General features: G+C 36.8%; 1 protein-coding gene across 3 annotated transcripts in view; it reads left to right on the forward strand.

Annotated features, from left to right (window-relative positions):
• LOC110450470 (centrosomal protein of 112 kDa-like) overlaps window positions 1-16597 on the forward strand; it is a 32738-nt gene extending 16141 nt beyond the window's left edge. For 2 of the 3 annotated variants that reach the window (XM_021498016.1, XM_021498017.1), the window contains 15 exons: window positions 481-610; window positions 879-971; window positions 2771-2830; window positions 4649-4728; window positions 5492-5627; window positions 6814-6921; window positions 7442-7624; window positions 8252-8395; window positions 9052-9138; window positions 9442-9504; window positions 9871-9923; window positions 10226-10322; window positions 15154-15243; window positions 15513-15578; window positions 15855-16597. In XM_021498016.1, the coding sequence (XP_021353691.1) occupies window positions 481-610; window positions 879-971; window positions 2771-2830; window positions 4649-4728; window positions 5492-5627; window positions 6814-6921; window positions 7442-7624; window positions 8252-8395; window positions 9052-9138; window positions 9442-9504; window positions 9871-9923; window positions 10226-10322; window positions 15154-15243; window positions 15513-15578; window positions 15855-15998 (1534 nt within the window). In that variant the 3' untranslated portion in view covers window positions 15999-16597. Of the gene's footprint in view, window positions 1-480; window positions 611-878; window positions 972-2770; window positions 2831-4648; window positions 4729-5491; window positions 5628-6813; window positions 6922-7441; window positions 7625-8251; window positions 8396-9051; window positions 9139-9441; window positions 9505-9870; window positions 9924-10225; window positions 10323-12371; window positions 14770-15153; window positions 15244-15512; window positions 15579-15854 lie in introns of those variants that run through there. The other variant, XM_021498018.1, reaches the window with a different exon arrangement.
• Window positions 16598-16988: the final 391 nt, after the last annotated feature.

Here is a 16988-nt window from a genome sequence, read left to right on the forward strand (position 1 = left end):
TATGATATCGCGTCAACAATGCATCAACGTCACGTCAACCCTGCATTTAGCCTGTAAGGTTAACATTACATAATATATGTGATACACAATGGGTGAACAGGGTAAGAGGAAAAAGAATCATTCACCCTTGAGGTGAGATAAGGAATCTCAATTCGAGGGGGGAAGATTCTTAAGTTGCCAAACACAAGGCTTTTGTCGTGTTTGGCAACTTAGGGATTGAGATTCCCCTATCTCACCCCCAAGGGGGAGACAGATTCTATTATTCCCAGCACTGTTGCGTCATGTGACCTAGCTGTTAGAAGGACAAGTCCCAAAATTCTTGTACAGTCTTTGAATTTTTGGCAAAATTCTATACATGTACCTGCAAACTACATGTACATTTATCTTCAAAACTTCTTGAAAAATAGAAACTAGATCTGATTCAGTATAACCCTGTGTGAAATATCTTTTGGATATAAATTTATGTAAAATCTGTTTTAGATATCTAAATCTTGAAAAGGAACATCACAGGAGCTTAGAGGTGAACGATCAAGAGATGAGGACACTAAAAAACAAAATGGAAGCTAGTCTAGAGTTTATGAAACAGGAGCACAACATTTCCGCAGCTAAGGTAAATTGTCACTCTTCATGGGCTTCAATTATGGACTTCTTCAAAAAGAAATTCTCAATAAGGTAAAACCTAAAATTTCAAGTGATTTGTTGGACCTACAAATGTATCATGGGGCTCCAGCATTTCTGCGGCAGAGACGTTTGTCTGTAAATAAATAGTCATCTTAATTATTGAAATATTCTTATTGATATTGCATTTTCACAGTCATTATGAGATAATGAGAACTAATTGTGTTTGAAAATATAACCAGTTTGATATGATCATTTAGGCTGCAGACAACTTATCTGAGCTGGACAATCATGTAGACCAGTTGAAGAGAGCTCTGAAGGATGCTGAGGAACAGCGACAGAGACAGATCAGGGTAAGATATGTCCCATAGACTTTACTGCTAGTACCAGAGACAGATCAGGGTAAGATATGTCCCATAGACTTTGGTGCGAGTATCAGTGACAGATCAGGGTAAGAAATGTTCCATAGACTTTACTGCTAGTACCAGAGACAGATCAGGGTAAGACACGTCCCATAGACTTAAGTGCTAGCACCAGAGACAGATCAGGGTAAGACACGTCCCATAGACTTAAGTGCTAGTACCAGCGACAGATCAGGGTAAGAAATGTTCCATAGACTTTGGTGCTAGTACTAGAGACAGATCAGGGTAAGATATGTACCATCGACTTTGGTGCTGGTACCAGAGACCGATCAGGGTAAGATATGTTCCATAGACTTTGGTGCTAGTATCAGAGACAGATCAGGGTAAGAAATTTCCCATAGACTTTGGTGCTAGTATCAGAGACAGATCAGGGTAAGAAATGTTCCATAGACTTTGGTGCTAGTATCAGAGACAGATCAGGGTAAGACACGTCCCATAGACTTAAGTGCTAGCACCAGAGACAGATCAGGGCAAGATATGTCCCATAGACTTTGGTGCTATTACCAGAGACAGATCAGGGTAAGATATGTCCTATAGACTTTGGTACTAGTACCAGAGACAGATCATGGTAAGAAATGTCCCATAGACTTTGGTGCTGGTACCAGAGACAGATGAGGGTAAGACAAGTCACATAGACTTTACTGCTAGTAGCAGAGACAGATCAGGGTAAGACACGTCCCATAGACTTAAGTGCTAGTACCAGCGACAGATCAGGGTAAGACATGTCCCATCGACTTTACTGCTAGTACCAGAGACTGCGAAGGGGAAGACATGTCCCATAGACTTAAGTGCTAGCACCAGAGACAGATCAGGGTAAGATATGTCCTATAGACTTTGGTACTAGTACCAGAGACAGATCATGGTAAGAAATGTCCCATAGACTTTGGTGCGAGTATCAGTGACAGAGCAGGGTAAGAAATGTTCCATAGACTTTACTGCTAGTAACAGAGACAGATCAGGGTAAGATATGTCCTATAGACTTTGGTACTAGTACCAGAGACAGATCATGGTAAGAAATGTCCCATAGACTTTGGTGCTAGTACTAGAGACAGATCAGGGTAAGATATGTCACATAGACTTAAGTGCTAGTACCAGCGACAGATCAGGGTAAGAAATGTTCCATAGACTTTACTGCTAGTAACAGAGACAGATCAGGGTAAGAAATGTTCCATAGACTTTGGTGCTAGTACTAGAGACAGATCAGGGTAAGATATGTCCCATACACTTTACTGCTAGTACCAGAGACAGATCAGGGAAAGGCATGTCCCATAGACTTTGGTGCTGGTACCAGAGACAGATGAGGGTAAGACAAGTCACATAGACTTTACTGCTAGTAGCAGAGACAGATCAGGGTAAGATATGTCCTATAGACTTTGGTACTAGTACCAGAGACAGATCAGGGGAAGACATGTCCCATAGACTTTGGTGCTATTACCAGAGACAGATCAGGGTAAGAAATGTCCCATAGACTTTGGTGCTGGTACCAGAGACCGATCAGGGTAAGATATGTTCCATAGACTTTGGTGCTAGTACTAGAGACAGATCAGGGTAAGATATGTCCCATACACTTTACTGCTAGTACCAGAGACAGAACAGGGTAAGATATGTCCCATACACTTTACTGCTAGTACCAGAGACTGCGAAGGGGAAGACATGTCCCATAGACTTAAGTGCTAGTACCTTAAGTTTTGAATTTTTGTTTTAAAGCAACATGCTTTTTTCTTTATCAGGAAATGGAACAAGTACAACAACAAGACAAGATACACCTCGAGAATCTCCACGACAAACAGGTGAGTCAACTCATCAGCTGTTGGGTGGCAGTCTCTGAAGTACCAAACAATGATTACGAAACACTTGTGTTGCTTTTATACTTTTTAAATGGACTTTTTTTGTTTTCATTTTTTTTCATTTTTAAGAAACCTAAGTTGTATGGTAATTATCTAATCATTTAGAATGTATGTTCTGTTTATAAAAGTTATCTATGATATTTAACTAACTATGTAGAAAAAATACTCATGACAGGAGGGAGCATTGTGAACAAAAATCTGGACTTTTGCCCCACAATATACAGAGTAATTTATATAGCTGTTTGCTTATCTTTGATACAGAAGTTATATTGCCAATCCCTGTTTGAGAAACTGAATTGTTCACAATATTTTGCCTCATAAACATTATGTGTAGTGAAAATTAATTGCAAACCTTAAAAATAGAAAGAATATTTTGTTCAATTGAGACTGTAAATACAGCAAGACACATTTTACTGAAAAATCTAATAAATAACTGCATAGAGCATGTTACGTTACAGTTGTGGGATCGCACAACGTTACACGACGTGCGGTGTGTGAACGGTGTGTGAGAACGGTGTGTGTGACCGATGGGTGAACGATAAAAAGCTGGACGATCATTGCTTGCGCAAATTTGTGGCACGACGGGGCGAACGATTGCTAATTCGCACAGTTGTGCGCACCATGTGTGGACGATGTGCGGACGGTGTGTGAACGATGTATGCACGATGTGCGCACGGTCCCACAACTGTATGTTATTGAAAAGAAGAAAAAAAACGATTTTCAGTGCCCACAATTTTTGGCACGCTGGATACAAGAGTTTTAAAATGAAACATGTATTATTAGAGTCCAAATTACTGTAATTGTACATTTGAAGCGTATTAGCATTGAGTCCGTTTCACTTTTAGTGGAGCATATTCCCAATGCTACGCGCCCAAGTGAGGACCTTCTCCAAGGAGATTCTCGTCATCCATATAAACAAGGTTACTTTGTCACCTTGTCTGGAGACAGACATCCCTTTGTTGGCTGCTTTTTGTTTTGCTTGTAGTGTGAATTGTAAACATTTTAAAACATTAAATTGAATTTTTGCGGAATTGGGCATCAAATAACAATAATTTTCCTTCTTTATATTAATTCATTTGTTATTTTTAGATTTGCAGTTGGTTTTCTTTTCTGTATAGCCAACCTTTTCTTAATCATTTATAACCAAATCATATTTTTATACCTGACTGATATTTCGTAAAGTACCTCAAAAATGATGTCATCTTTTCTGTCCTAACAACTTTAAGCATCTTTTTAATTTGATAGTAGAACCCAGTTAAGTTAAACACAATTATGTCCAATACCTCTTACAATTGAGCATGTATTTTAGTCCCAACCATACATTCCTTAAAAGTTTATGACTGAAACACCTGGATAACTTTGTTTTATGGTCCAAATGATGAGTTCTTCGGTCATTTTCTATTCATGTACATTTTTTTCTTAAAAATATAGTCATTCCTGCAGAACTTCTTTGTTGCTTTGTAGAAAATAATCTTTTGTAAAATTTCATTTTCATAGTTGATGATTCTCTCGCACTTGAAATTTGTTCTGCCTTAGTTCCTCATTGTACTACACCTTTTTTAAATCCTCAATATATAACATGATAAAGATACTTTGAATAGATATATATGTGTTGCTGAAGGACTATTTTTTTGAAATGTCATATTGGTAAAAAAAAAACAACAAAAAACGCTGAACGAGTATTTGGGAAGAGTTTTTACTTTCTACTTTGTCTAGCCGATGGAATTTTGGTATTTGAGCTGTAGTATTTTTGTTTACCAGACAAGAGCCATGAAGCTAGAGACCGAGCAGATGGAACAGGACTTCCAGAAAAAGATAAAGAAATTGGAGCAGACTATCAGGTAGGCACTGTAGACAAAAGTAGGTACTTTAAGTTTTCTTCTGGTTGATTAATGCAGTCAGCTATATAATGAAACTATATACAAGATGTACTTCAATTTACGATTGTCACTTTTGATTAATTATGCATGCACAAACACGGTGACCTCTTCATAAAGGTCTTACAGTATTTATTCTGTATAAACAAGATGTTCATCAAACTCCCTCTCAATACAAACCTTGTTAACTCATTCACCCCTGAAGACACATTTGAACTCTTCCAGTTCAAAGGTTTGAATAGTTCATTATGAAATTTCAGGGGTGCATGAGTTAAACCTATGTTTATCAGATGCTCATCAGGTTAACATACTGACATTGACGTTCCTGTTTGATCCCAAATCCTGTTTATGCCGAGTGTCACGTTTTATTGCCATGCTTTTCAGTGGAGATAGGTTTCACTGAAATACATATTGAGGATACAATTTAAAAAAAATATGATGAATTATGAAATCCATGAAAGTTCCACTAACATATGAGGTGGGAGAAAAACATTCATTCTCCTCTTGTGGTGTAAGACTTACCCTAAAGGTGGAGAAAGATTCTATTAGTCCATAACTGTGGTGTAAGACTTACCCTAAAGGTGGAGAAAGATTCTATTAATCCATAAGGCCAAAACATTTTAAAAAATTGCTCTACCCATACATTAAAAATTAATAAATTTCTTCGTGTAATCCTCAACTTAAATTGTCATGCATGTTATTAACTGGAAGCTTATTTGTCCACCAGAGAGAAAGAGGATGAGGTAAAGAAACTGACGGACAAGAACACCAAACAGTCGCAACAGGCAGAGAAAGCTCTAGAGGAGTTCAAAGGTCAAGTGGAGAAAAATCAGGATCGCATGTACAACGAAATGAAGCAACAGGTGGGTAGTACTGATTACATGTTGAAACAAAGATGTCAAATGAAAAGAAAGTAGGATAAGACAATCAAAGGGGCTATTTAGTCAAATGACAACCTGAAAATCGGGTCATATAAAATCGAGGATACTGAACAGATATATCTCCTAACGAAAGTTTACGTAGTTGATAATGACATGACCTGAAGCCAACGTTCAGTGTGGTCAGTTTCATCTTTTCGGAATCCCGGTGATAAAAATAGCTTTGACTGAAATAGAGCAATATCCGGGCCTTTCAGTGAGAAGTAAACATGCACAGCAAGCACTACGCTGTCGACCGACAACACAGTGTCAGTTATGAGTCTGAGTTCACACTGTACAGCACTACGCTGTCGACCGACAACACAGTGTCAGTTATGAGTGAGTACACAATACATCGGAAGTAGGAATCATAAGTATCATTATATATACCTCTAATCAGATATTTTTGTTCACATTTGGATTTGAATACAAACGATGAGGTTCAATTAGAGCATGCATGCACTGAGAGGGTGCCACAGGGAGACGATATCAATAGGTTTGAACGTAAAATTGATTACTCATTTATAACGATGTTTGAGATGCTGTTGGGAGATGATTTTAATTCAGAATAAATGCACATACTTGTATTCCAGAGAGGCTAGGTGTATAGAGCGAGGATTTACCTTCTCTCCTCGGCTGGAAAGACATTTTTGTTTTGCTAGAAATTTACCGACAGCTGCCGCTAAAACGTACGGCTGTACAGTTAAGGATTTCCACATTACTGATTAAAAACGCCAAGAAAACGTTGCCTCTTGTAAATTTCTCGACATGAATTGCTCATAATGAATATCAAACTATATTATGATGAAGAATTTTATGACAAGGTTATGACTTACTTCACTAAATTGTCCCTTTAAAGTATGGATTTAAAAAAAAAGAAGAATTCTTAGGGTTTGGAATATGGAGGTTCGTGTGCATTTGCGATAAAAAGATATATCCTGCATAAAATTATCAAGGATGTTGAAGGAGGTGATGACGTCGTTGGAGTCATAGGAAGAATTCTAATTGAAAAGTTGAAAACCAATTCAAAATTTGTGAAATTTTCAAATTGAGTATTTTAATCGTAAAATGTATTAAGTATATTTTGGAATCTTTCATCGTGAGATAAGACCTGTGTTTGTTGTGTGGGTAGATGGAGAGGGTGGAGACCGACCTAAACAAATCTAAACAGGCGCGAGAGAGACAGGCCCGCGAGTTCAACAAACAGTTGGAGGATGAACGAGCCCAGCACGAACGACAGGTTAGTGAAATGGTGACCTGTTATAATGTCCACATATTTTGTTTACCTAATTTTTCATGCATTTCATAAACAGTGTGTGGAACATTGTTTTCAATGGAACCTGATCATACACTTTGGTTTAACCGGAAAAGGCTATGAATATCAATTTTCTGAATTAGTGAAACATGAATAATTATTGAAACTGTTATCTAGATGAAGATTTAAGTTTCACAGTGTATAGCAGTAAGCTAGGAGGCTCATAAAGACCCAAATGTAAAATGATGTTGTAAAACTGTGTAAAGATACCATCAATTAGTTTGTAGTGAGAGCATATTTGTAATTTACATGCTGACAGGCATTTTAAGCCTTAAATTGGACTGTCTTTCTTAAAACGATATGTTTCAATATTTCATGAAGTTATTTTCCTACCGGTACAAAAAAAAATCCTTTAATCAAAATTTAAGCCATTCAGTATCATTTTATCAATTAGGCTTTTACAGTGTACGTATATTTACACATTTTTATTGTCCTTCCCTTGTAGATGGTGGAGCTGAAGTTGACCCTGGAACATGACAAGGCTCAGATGTTACAAGACTTCCACAAACAGAAGGAGATGGTCCTGTCACAGCACGAGAAAGACTTCCAGGATCTCAAGGAAAACCACCAGTCTGAACTCTACGACCTTGACACAAGGATGCGGGAACGCACAGACCGTGACGCCAAGGTCAGTGAATGGCATTTTAGACTGAAACACATTTCATTCATTTTTTAAATACATCCATGTGTCAGCTTTTGGACCAGACATGAAGAAGAAGAGGGGTTATTAAATCGGCATTTATAACAAATTATTGTTATTATCCACCAGCCATGTCCATATTTGCGTTAGGGGGGAATATATAATTGTGGTCAAGTGATGCAATGGATAGCGCACTTGCCTTTCACCAAGACTGCCAGAGTTTGATTCCCTGATTGGACGTGAAAAGCTATTTGGTCAACTGCCTGACCACATGGGTTTTCTCTTGGTACTCTGGTTTCCTCTCAAATTTTGACCATCTACATACCACTTCCAGCCCAACAGTGATAAATATAAGATAAAAAAACTTATTCATAATGTTTTCAAATATATTAAATATATATTTTATAAGTATACATATATATAACGATATTCCATTTAGAAGACTTAAGTTTTATTAAACAAGTATCAAAGCTATATCAGATCAGAAATAGGTGAAAAAGATGAATTTTGTATCTATAGAAATGTTTTGCCAGTTCAGTTCATTAGCTTTAAAGTTGAAAGTAAATTTGATTTATAATAGACCTTTAGTCTTATCAGAAGGTTTTTACTTTCCAGAAAATCTCGAGTGTTGAGCGCCAGAACCAAGAACTGAGAGAAGAGATTGTGCAGGCAAATCAGCTACGCAAGCAGCAGCTGGTGGAGCTAGGTCTGCTGAGGGAGGAAGAGAAACAGAAGATGCAGAGGGAACAGGAGTCTGAGGTATATAACGTATATAACGTATATAACGTATATAACGTATATAACGTTAACGTATATAACGTATATAACGTATATAACGGGAGATTTCAGTTCAGTAAAGTGACGTTTCAGTAAAGTAAAGTGACATTTCAGTTCAGTAATGTGACATTTCAGTTCAGTAATGTGACGTTTCAGTTAAGTAATGTGACGTTTCAGTTCAGTTAAGTGACGTTTCAGTTCAGTAATGTGACATTTCAGTTCAGTAAAGTGACATTTCAGTTCAGTAATGTGACATTTTGTTTCAGTAATGTGACGTTTCAGTTCAGTAATGTGACGTTTTGGTTCAGTAATGTGACGTTTTGGTTCAGTAATGTGACATTTCAGTTAAGTAATGTGACATTTCAGTTAAGTAATGTGACATTTCAGTTCAGTAAAGTGACATTTCAGTTCAGTAATGTGACGTTTCAGTTCAGTAAAGTGACATTTCAGTTCAGTAATGTGACTTTTTAGTGAGACAGCACTAACTGAGGTGACATTTCATTTAACTAAATTGAGCCAGTACTGTAAATGATTTAGAAAAAGACACAAAAATATTTGCAATTAAGACATAGAGTCTCTTATTCATTAGTGTTATTTTTTATTTATTTTTTATTTTACTGATTTTTTTTCTTCTTCAGCTGGCAAGATTGCGATCTGAGATGGAACAACAGAGACTGGAGCTGCAGAAAACTCACAGCACGGAGATGGAGAAGATGCTGGAGAAGGTCTGTCTGATTGTCAAGGAATTGTGTATAGCGTATGACTCCAATAACATAAAAGAGCTATGGAAGTTTGATCGGTTGCGGTAGAAACATCCATCATCCGGACCGTAACGTCGTATGAGGATGGATCTTCTTTAACAGATTAGAATATTCATAAAATAGTCGATACAGCAGATTAATTCTCTTCCTTTTTAAAAATATGTTTTCCAAATATTTGACGAAAAAGCAATTATTTTTGGATTTTTCTACTGTTGAATTTACTAGATTCATTTGTAAAAACTATTTGTTTCCATCTTGTTTCCTCAGACTAATGGGAGGTTGAAAGATATTGAAAAGGAGTACATGCAGAGAGGACAAAAAGCTACAGAGGTATATACTTGGTTGTACTGATAGGGTTGTTGTGATTGGGCTTGGTTTGGAGAAGAATGTAGAAAAATTGAATTTCATACGCATGAGCAAATATCTTCTGATTCTTTAAAATTTCTTGTGATGCAACAAATAAAAAAAAATGAATAAAAATAAAAGATTATGCTGGAAAAACATATTTTTTCAGAACATAACCTTCAGACAGAATGTCTTGAATTTCATTTTTCACATCGACCTTCTTCAATCTGCATGTGATGATGGTCATCAGGAAAGAAAGATTGAATGTCATAACAAGTTTTGATGGGTAGATACTGAATCCCTGGAAGTGTAGCTACACGTAGAGTTTAATTCCAAACCTTTATCTTCCAGACAATAGCAGAACTACAGGCAACATGCAACCATCTGAGAGAGGAAATTAAAAGGTGGGGAGAATGGTTAAAAAAGTATTCAAGGAAAAAGTATAAGATATGTATAGATCTTGAATTCATTTTATGCAACACAACTTCAATAAAGAGTATGCTATAAAAAGAGAATGACTTCTTTAGGTGGTGAATTTATTTTAGATAATGTTGATAATGAAGAGGAAATATTTGTTTATTGATTTAAAAAAGAAAGAAAAATAGAGTGTTTCAGTATTTACTGTTTTTTCTTTAAAATTCAAATTTATTTTGTCAATCAAACTTTACTGTGTTTAGAAATATTCTCCTGTTGCCTCTTTGTGTAGGATACAAGAAGGAAGTGAGAGAAAGATTCATGATTCCAACAGTAAATACAAGGAGGAAACCAAGTACATCAAGAGACAGTACAGTAACAATGTGGAGGTAAGATAACTGGACAATGGTTGGGTAAGGGGAGATAACTGTGGACGATGTTTTTGGTAAGGGGAGATAACTGTGGACAATGATTTGGTAAGAGGGAGATAACTGTGGACAATGGTTTTGTAAGAGGGAGATAACTGTGGACAATGGTTTGGGTAGGGGGAGATAACTGTGGACGATGTTTAGGTAAGGGGAGATAACTGTGGACAATGGTTTGGGTAAGGGGAGATAACTGTGGGCAATGGTTTGGGTAAGGGGAGATAACCGGGGACAATGGTTTGGGTAAGGGGAGATTACTGTGGACAATGGTTTGGTAAGAGGGAGATAACTGTGGACAATGGTTTGGGTAAGAGGAGATAACTGTGGACGATGTTTAGGTAAGGGGAGATAACTGTGGACAATGGCTTGGGTAAGGGGAGATAACTGTGGACAATGGTTTGGGTAAGGGGAGATAACTGTGGACAATGGTTTCGGTAAGGGGAGATAACTGTGGACAATGGTTTGGCAAGAGGAGATAACGACGATGGTTTTGGTAAGGGGAGATAACTGTGGACGATGTTTTGATATGGGATCAAAGATGTGACTCCTGTGAGAGGAGGATGTTTACATGATATATGTATACTCATATGATATTTTACATGATGTATTGGTGAAGACAATAAAATAATGTTTTGATAAGGGGAGATAACCGTGGACAATGTTTTGATAAGGGGAGATAACCGTTGACAATGTTTGGATAAGGGGAGATAACTGTGGACAATGGTTTGGATAAGGGGATATACTGGACAATGTTTGGACAAGGGGAGATAACTGTGGACAATGTTTGGATAAAGAAATAACTGGACAATGTTTGAATAAGGAGAGATAACTGTGGACAATGTTTGGGGAGTATACAAGAAACATTTCAACAAGGAGAGATAACAAGAAATGATGTTTGTGTAAGGGAAGTTACTTAAGGACAATATTTATGTAAAAGTATCAGTAATGTTCTGATGAGTCCAAAGATTTTTGCTGAATGTTGTTTAAAAGCTAAATGTCACTATACTGTCACAAAATTTCATAAAGTTTCAAGGTACCATATTCCACAAGATTTGACATTTGTTTGGGCAAAATTGCTCATTTTCGGCAAACTTGATAAGGTTAGCATAGAAGATTTACCTAGGGTCTTCTTTGGGGTAAACCTGTTAGATGAGGGTTTGTTCCTTTCTGAGGAACTGGTTTTTAACAAACTCTCAGACATTTTGATGTTATAACATCTGTTGTTGTGAGTGTCAAGATATACATTGTCATGTCTTTATAACTTATTGTTGGGATACTGATAACATATTGGTGAAGGGATATTTATCTGATTAAAAAGATCCTATATCATGATTCTAATCATTGTTATCTATATTTATTTGAGTGATACTCTAACCGACATTTTGAAACACTAAAGTTCACTATAGTGTAGGTAAGGGTATGACACCTGGGAAAGGAAACATTTACTAATTCTAAGTCACAACAAATTTGAACGAACATTTCTAGATGTTTATTGCCGTGTACAGTTTTCAGGACTCAGTTGAGCAGTGACCTTGAACTTTAGCATCCTTTGCTCAAAAGCCTTGTAATGACATTGAAATAGAGTGTCTTTGAATTGTAGTGAAATTGTGTAGTTTCCATGAACTATATTGACCTTGAACTTTAGTGACCTGTAGTAACCTTCAATTATATTGACCTTGTAGTAACCTTTTATTATAATGACCTTGAGATTTAGTGACCTTTAAGTAAACTTTAAAATATAATGACCTTGATAGTTCTGTGGGCTATATACATAGTTTGTTTTCTTTCGTATCTTTAATACTGTGACCTTGAACCTGTCATTAAATGTAATGACCTTGAATTTGACTAGATGTACTGGTAGGCAATAATGTGTTTATTTTCAGTGAGGTGTATTCACCATTATCAAAAGTGGTAACATTGATTAAACCTTACTGAAAGGTCCTCAATATTAAAAATTGACTGTATATATGGTAGTAGTAGTAGCGGACGTTAGTCTAGAAGTTTATGTTACAGAACCTACAGACTGAGTTGGAATCCCAGGAGGCTTGGGCGAAGGCCTGGAGCTGGGTAACATCGCCGCGTGTCTATTAACACCAGTCAGGGCCTTACCTTGACAGAGTTCTTGTAGTGGGGACCTTATATTTACTGTACAGATCTTTCGTAGATAGGTCTCATACAGATACATTTTTCTGCCTCTTGTTGTCATCACCTTAACTCAGTAGATATTAGATAAAGATCAGTAATTTCGGTTGTTAGGACCTTACCTTACAGAATAGTGGGGCCTCTCCATACAGATATCTATCAGAAGTCAGCCTTACCCGATATCTCTCCTACTTAGAGCCTCACTGTCCTTGTCAGGGCCACCATACAGATATCTATCAGAAGTCAGTCTTACCAGATATCTCTCCTAGTTAGAGCCTCACTGTCCTTGTCAGGGCCATCATACAGATATTTATCAGAAGTCAGCCTTACCAGATATCTCTACTAGTTAGAGCCTCACTGTCCTTGTCAGGGCAACCATACAGATATCTATCATAAGTCAGCCTTACCAGATATCTCTCCTAATTAGAGCCTCACTGTCTTTGTCAGGGCCACTATACAGATATCTATCAGAAGTCAGACTTACCAGATATCTCTACTAGTTAGAGCCTCACTGTCCTTGTCAGGGCCACCATACAGATATCTATCAGAAGTCAGACTTACCAGATATCTCTACTAGTTAGAGCCTCACTGTCCTTGTCAAGGCCACCATAAATATATCTATCAGAAGTCAGCCTTACCAGATATCTCTCCTAGTTAGAGCCTCACTGTCCTTGTCAGGGCCACCATACAGATATCTATCAGAAGTCAGCCTTATCAGATATCTCTACTAGTTAGAGCCTCACTGTCCTTGTCAAGGCCACAATACAGATATCTATCAGAAGTCAGTCTTACCAGATATCTCTACTAGTTAGAGCCTCACTGTCCTTGTCAGGGCCACCATACAGATATCTGTCACGTACAGTGCTTTTCCACACAGAGATGCCATGTAGTTGTTTTATTAGACCTCCAGTGATATTTGTCCATTATAGTTTTGGTACTTGTAATAATCCATTGTTTATGTTGTGGTGCTGTTACTGCATGGATTGTTTCCTGAAGTGGCTTCATAGAGGTATACAAGAAGGTCATTTTATAGTGAATCAATTAAAAAAAATGTCTGGAAATCATTCTAGCAGTAGGTGATAGTGTAAAATGTTCACTGCTGATAGTGTTAAAGTGAGTTAACATGGAAGTAAGTAATTTAATTTGTCCACCATCTTTTCCTACTTAGACATCACATTTTGTTCCTTTTACACAAAGATATCACTGACACCCAAAACTGAGGCCTGCATCTCAGATGATAGTGTGCTGTATTATCAGGGTGACCTTAGGCACTGTCACCCTCTAACGAACGTAGTATTCTGTGTACTAGTTCGATACAGAATGACTATCGTAATGATGATTATCTCACAGTACAAGTAGCTACTAGTCCAGAGTAGTCGTGGTTTGCTGTAGAACTCGGTCTGTAGTAGTCACTGTCACCATAGATACTTTATTTTAAGTTTAAACTTTATTCAATTTTTGTGTTCAATCACCTGCTTAAGTTTTATCTTAATATGGATCTGAAATTCAAAATGGCCACCAGTTGCCATCTTGGATTCTGGCCAAGCAGGAACGTACAGAAATTAATGACTGATGCCAGAAAGTAAAATAATGTTTTGTTTGTATTGTGGCATGTGAGCAAGAATCTGCAAAATCCATATAATATACCCTCAAATCCAAAATCCAAAATCCATGGGAACATTTGGGTGAAAGGTTCTACATGTACTGGGAAAATTTGTTTATATAGGCCTGGAAAAAAACATGAGTTTCAGGCATTTTATTCTCTTTCCCCATTGACTGACAAGTTTCTGACCCATAGCTTAAAATCTTAAAAAATTGAAATGTTTACATACACATGTATATATATATAAAAAAAAATACACTCTAGTCTGGTAACGAAAAAGGAAATGTTTTGAATCCTATATTAAAACATTGTCATGGAGAATTTATTTTTAAGAATGCTGAAATCTGAACACACTTATTAGGCCTATTACCCTGAATCATGTATACCTGTAAGTTCAGTGGTGGTGCTTTGGTTGCTACTAATTTAAGTTTATTAATACTCATTGAGGTTCATTGATTTTGCTGTCTGAAAAAAATCTGAGACATGTTTGTAGTTGAACTTGTTTAACTTTTGGGTTTGTATGGAATAACATGTGATGGTTTGTCTGTTATTGTGTGTTAACATGTAGTTTGTGTTTGACTTTCTGTGATAGACTGTAGGAGCCTACACTTGTACACATGTAGGCTGACAATTACTGACAGCCACCTGATCTACCCTTATCTTCATCACTTCACAGCAACAGTAAAGTCTTGTGTGACAAGTAACTTTATACAATTTAGTCACATCACTGAGTTAATTATCTAAACCTATTTGAAGAATTATAGATAAATTATAATGAAGTCAGTATTATGTTAATGTGTAAGCTGTTTGTACTGAGAGTACATAACATAGGCTGCCCCTGGCTACTGGTTGTAGATTCTTTTTATTCATTTATTTATTTATTTGAATATGATCCTTTTTGTATTGCCAAATATTGACAATCTTTAGTCTTAAACAAATACAGTTGATGAATCGAGAAAAAACTCCCCCACCGTCTTATCCTGAAACATGGCAATGATATGAAACAGCGCCCATAAGTAATATGTTCATATGTCTATCGGCATGTTACAGAGTCTTCAGAAGGAACTGGAATCCCAGCAAAACCGCGTCAGGACTCTGGAGCGTCGACTCGACCAGCAGGAGTCCGACTTTGAAGAAAAGGTGAGCCTTGTTCGGATACCTCGGACATTTAAACCCTTTAATTTTCTATTCTATTTATAATATTTTCTTGTTACACTTCACCATTGACTACCTCTGATTTGATTCGTATTTGATAATAATTAGGAAGGTTTATTACAGTCCCACTGACTAGACATAGTGAGAATTTCGGCATAAAATTTACTTCACCATATTTCTGATTTGTCAAATTTGTGGTGTGCCAAGGAAAACAGTTGTTATGGATTTATTATCTCCCCTTTCCTTCTTTACAGATGACGCACTTGAAACTTGCCTACGAGGAGAAGATGAGGGGTATGATGTCAGTCTCTGTGAGACAGGTGTGTACAGATTCTTTGGTTACAAAAATTCAGTAAAGCAAATCATCTTGGGAAATAGTCAATTTCACATGAACAGAGATACATGTAACTTTGTAAGGTATAAACGAGCTTTGTAACAATATCAGTATTACAGTAATACCTGTAAGTTTGTAAGGTATAAACAAGCTTTGTAACAATATCAGTATTACACTAATACCTGTAAGTTTGTAAGGTATAAACAAGCTTTGTAACAATATTAGTATTACAGTAATACCTGTAACTTTACAACGATTACAGGAACTTGAGGACACAATTGATTCTCTGAAGTCCCAGGTGAACTCGTTACAGCAGAGATGTGTAATTCTACAGGAGGAGATAGATCTGAAGAACCAGTATACACTTAGTCAGTTCCAGGCCAGCTCACCAATCAAGGCTGTGTAGGGGCAATCTGAATGAGAGATCAGCGATGTCATCAAGACTTTGTAAAGATCCAAACATACAGATTGCTGTAAATCTGTATTTATCTAGATTCAAAAAATTCTAGGCTTCTAGATTGAATACACGAGTCTTCACATACTACAGATGATACCCTTGTTTTGATAATCTAGTAGCTGCGGAATAAAATTCAGCCCAGAACAGAAAACCTGACTGACTTAAAAAAGACTGAATTGACTGGCAAAAACTGATTGCGATTAAATACCAAAAGTTAAGAAATATTGTGATTAGTCGGTGAAGAAACCTATGCTTGTCCAGAAAAGTTGAACAGACATTTCTCAAGATTCCGCTTTGTTTTCGAAGAGTTCAATTGCTTGCATCTTTCTGGAAATTTTGTGACAACACAAACTCGCAAGATATCTAGAATATCATGTTTTTGTGAAAATCGTGTGGACACAAGGACGCTTTCTATTACATCCGCATTATTTTTTGAAAATGTGTGACAAAAACGCTAACCACATTTTTAGGATAACTTTATTTTTTGGTTGACTACGGAAAGTACGTATCCAACCAATTTTCACACATTCCGTAAAAATGTTTCTGACTTTGTTTCCATTGTTCATCAACATTTTCGAGTTCATGTTCCGAAATTGTGTCTGATGTTTATAATAACTGAAATTTTACATTTTAAGCAGCTCGTAACATTGTTTGAGCTGTACAGTGTATGAAAGAGTCCTAAAAGCTGTACAGTGTATGAAAGAGTCCTAAAAGCTGTACAGTGTATGAAAGAGTCCTAAAAGCTGTACAGTGTATGAAAGAGTCTTAAAAGCTGTACAGTGTATGAAAGAAAAGAAATTCTCTAGTTTGTATTGGACTCCGGTAAATAGGGCAGAAAAATCATTGTCTTGTGTTCATAATATCACTTCATCAAGATTTCTACACCAATGCCCTCTGTCAGTTGGAACATTTCAATTTTCATTAGAGCGTTTTTCTCTA

Source organism: Mizuhopecten yessoensis, unplaced genomic scaffold, assembly GCF_002113885.1.
Source record: "Mizuhopecten yessoensis strain PY_sf001 unplaced genomic scaffold, ASM211388v2 scaffold5229, whole genome shotgun sequence".
NCBI lineage: Eukaryota > Metazoa > Mollusca > Bivalvia > Pectinida > Pectinidae > Mizuhopecten > Mizuhopecten yessoensis.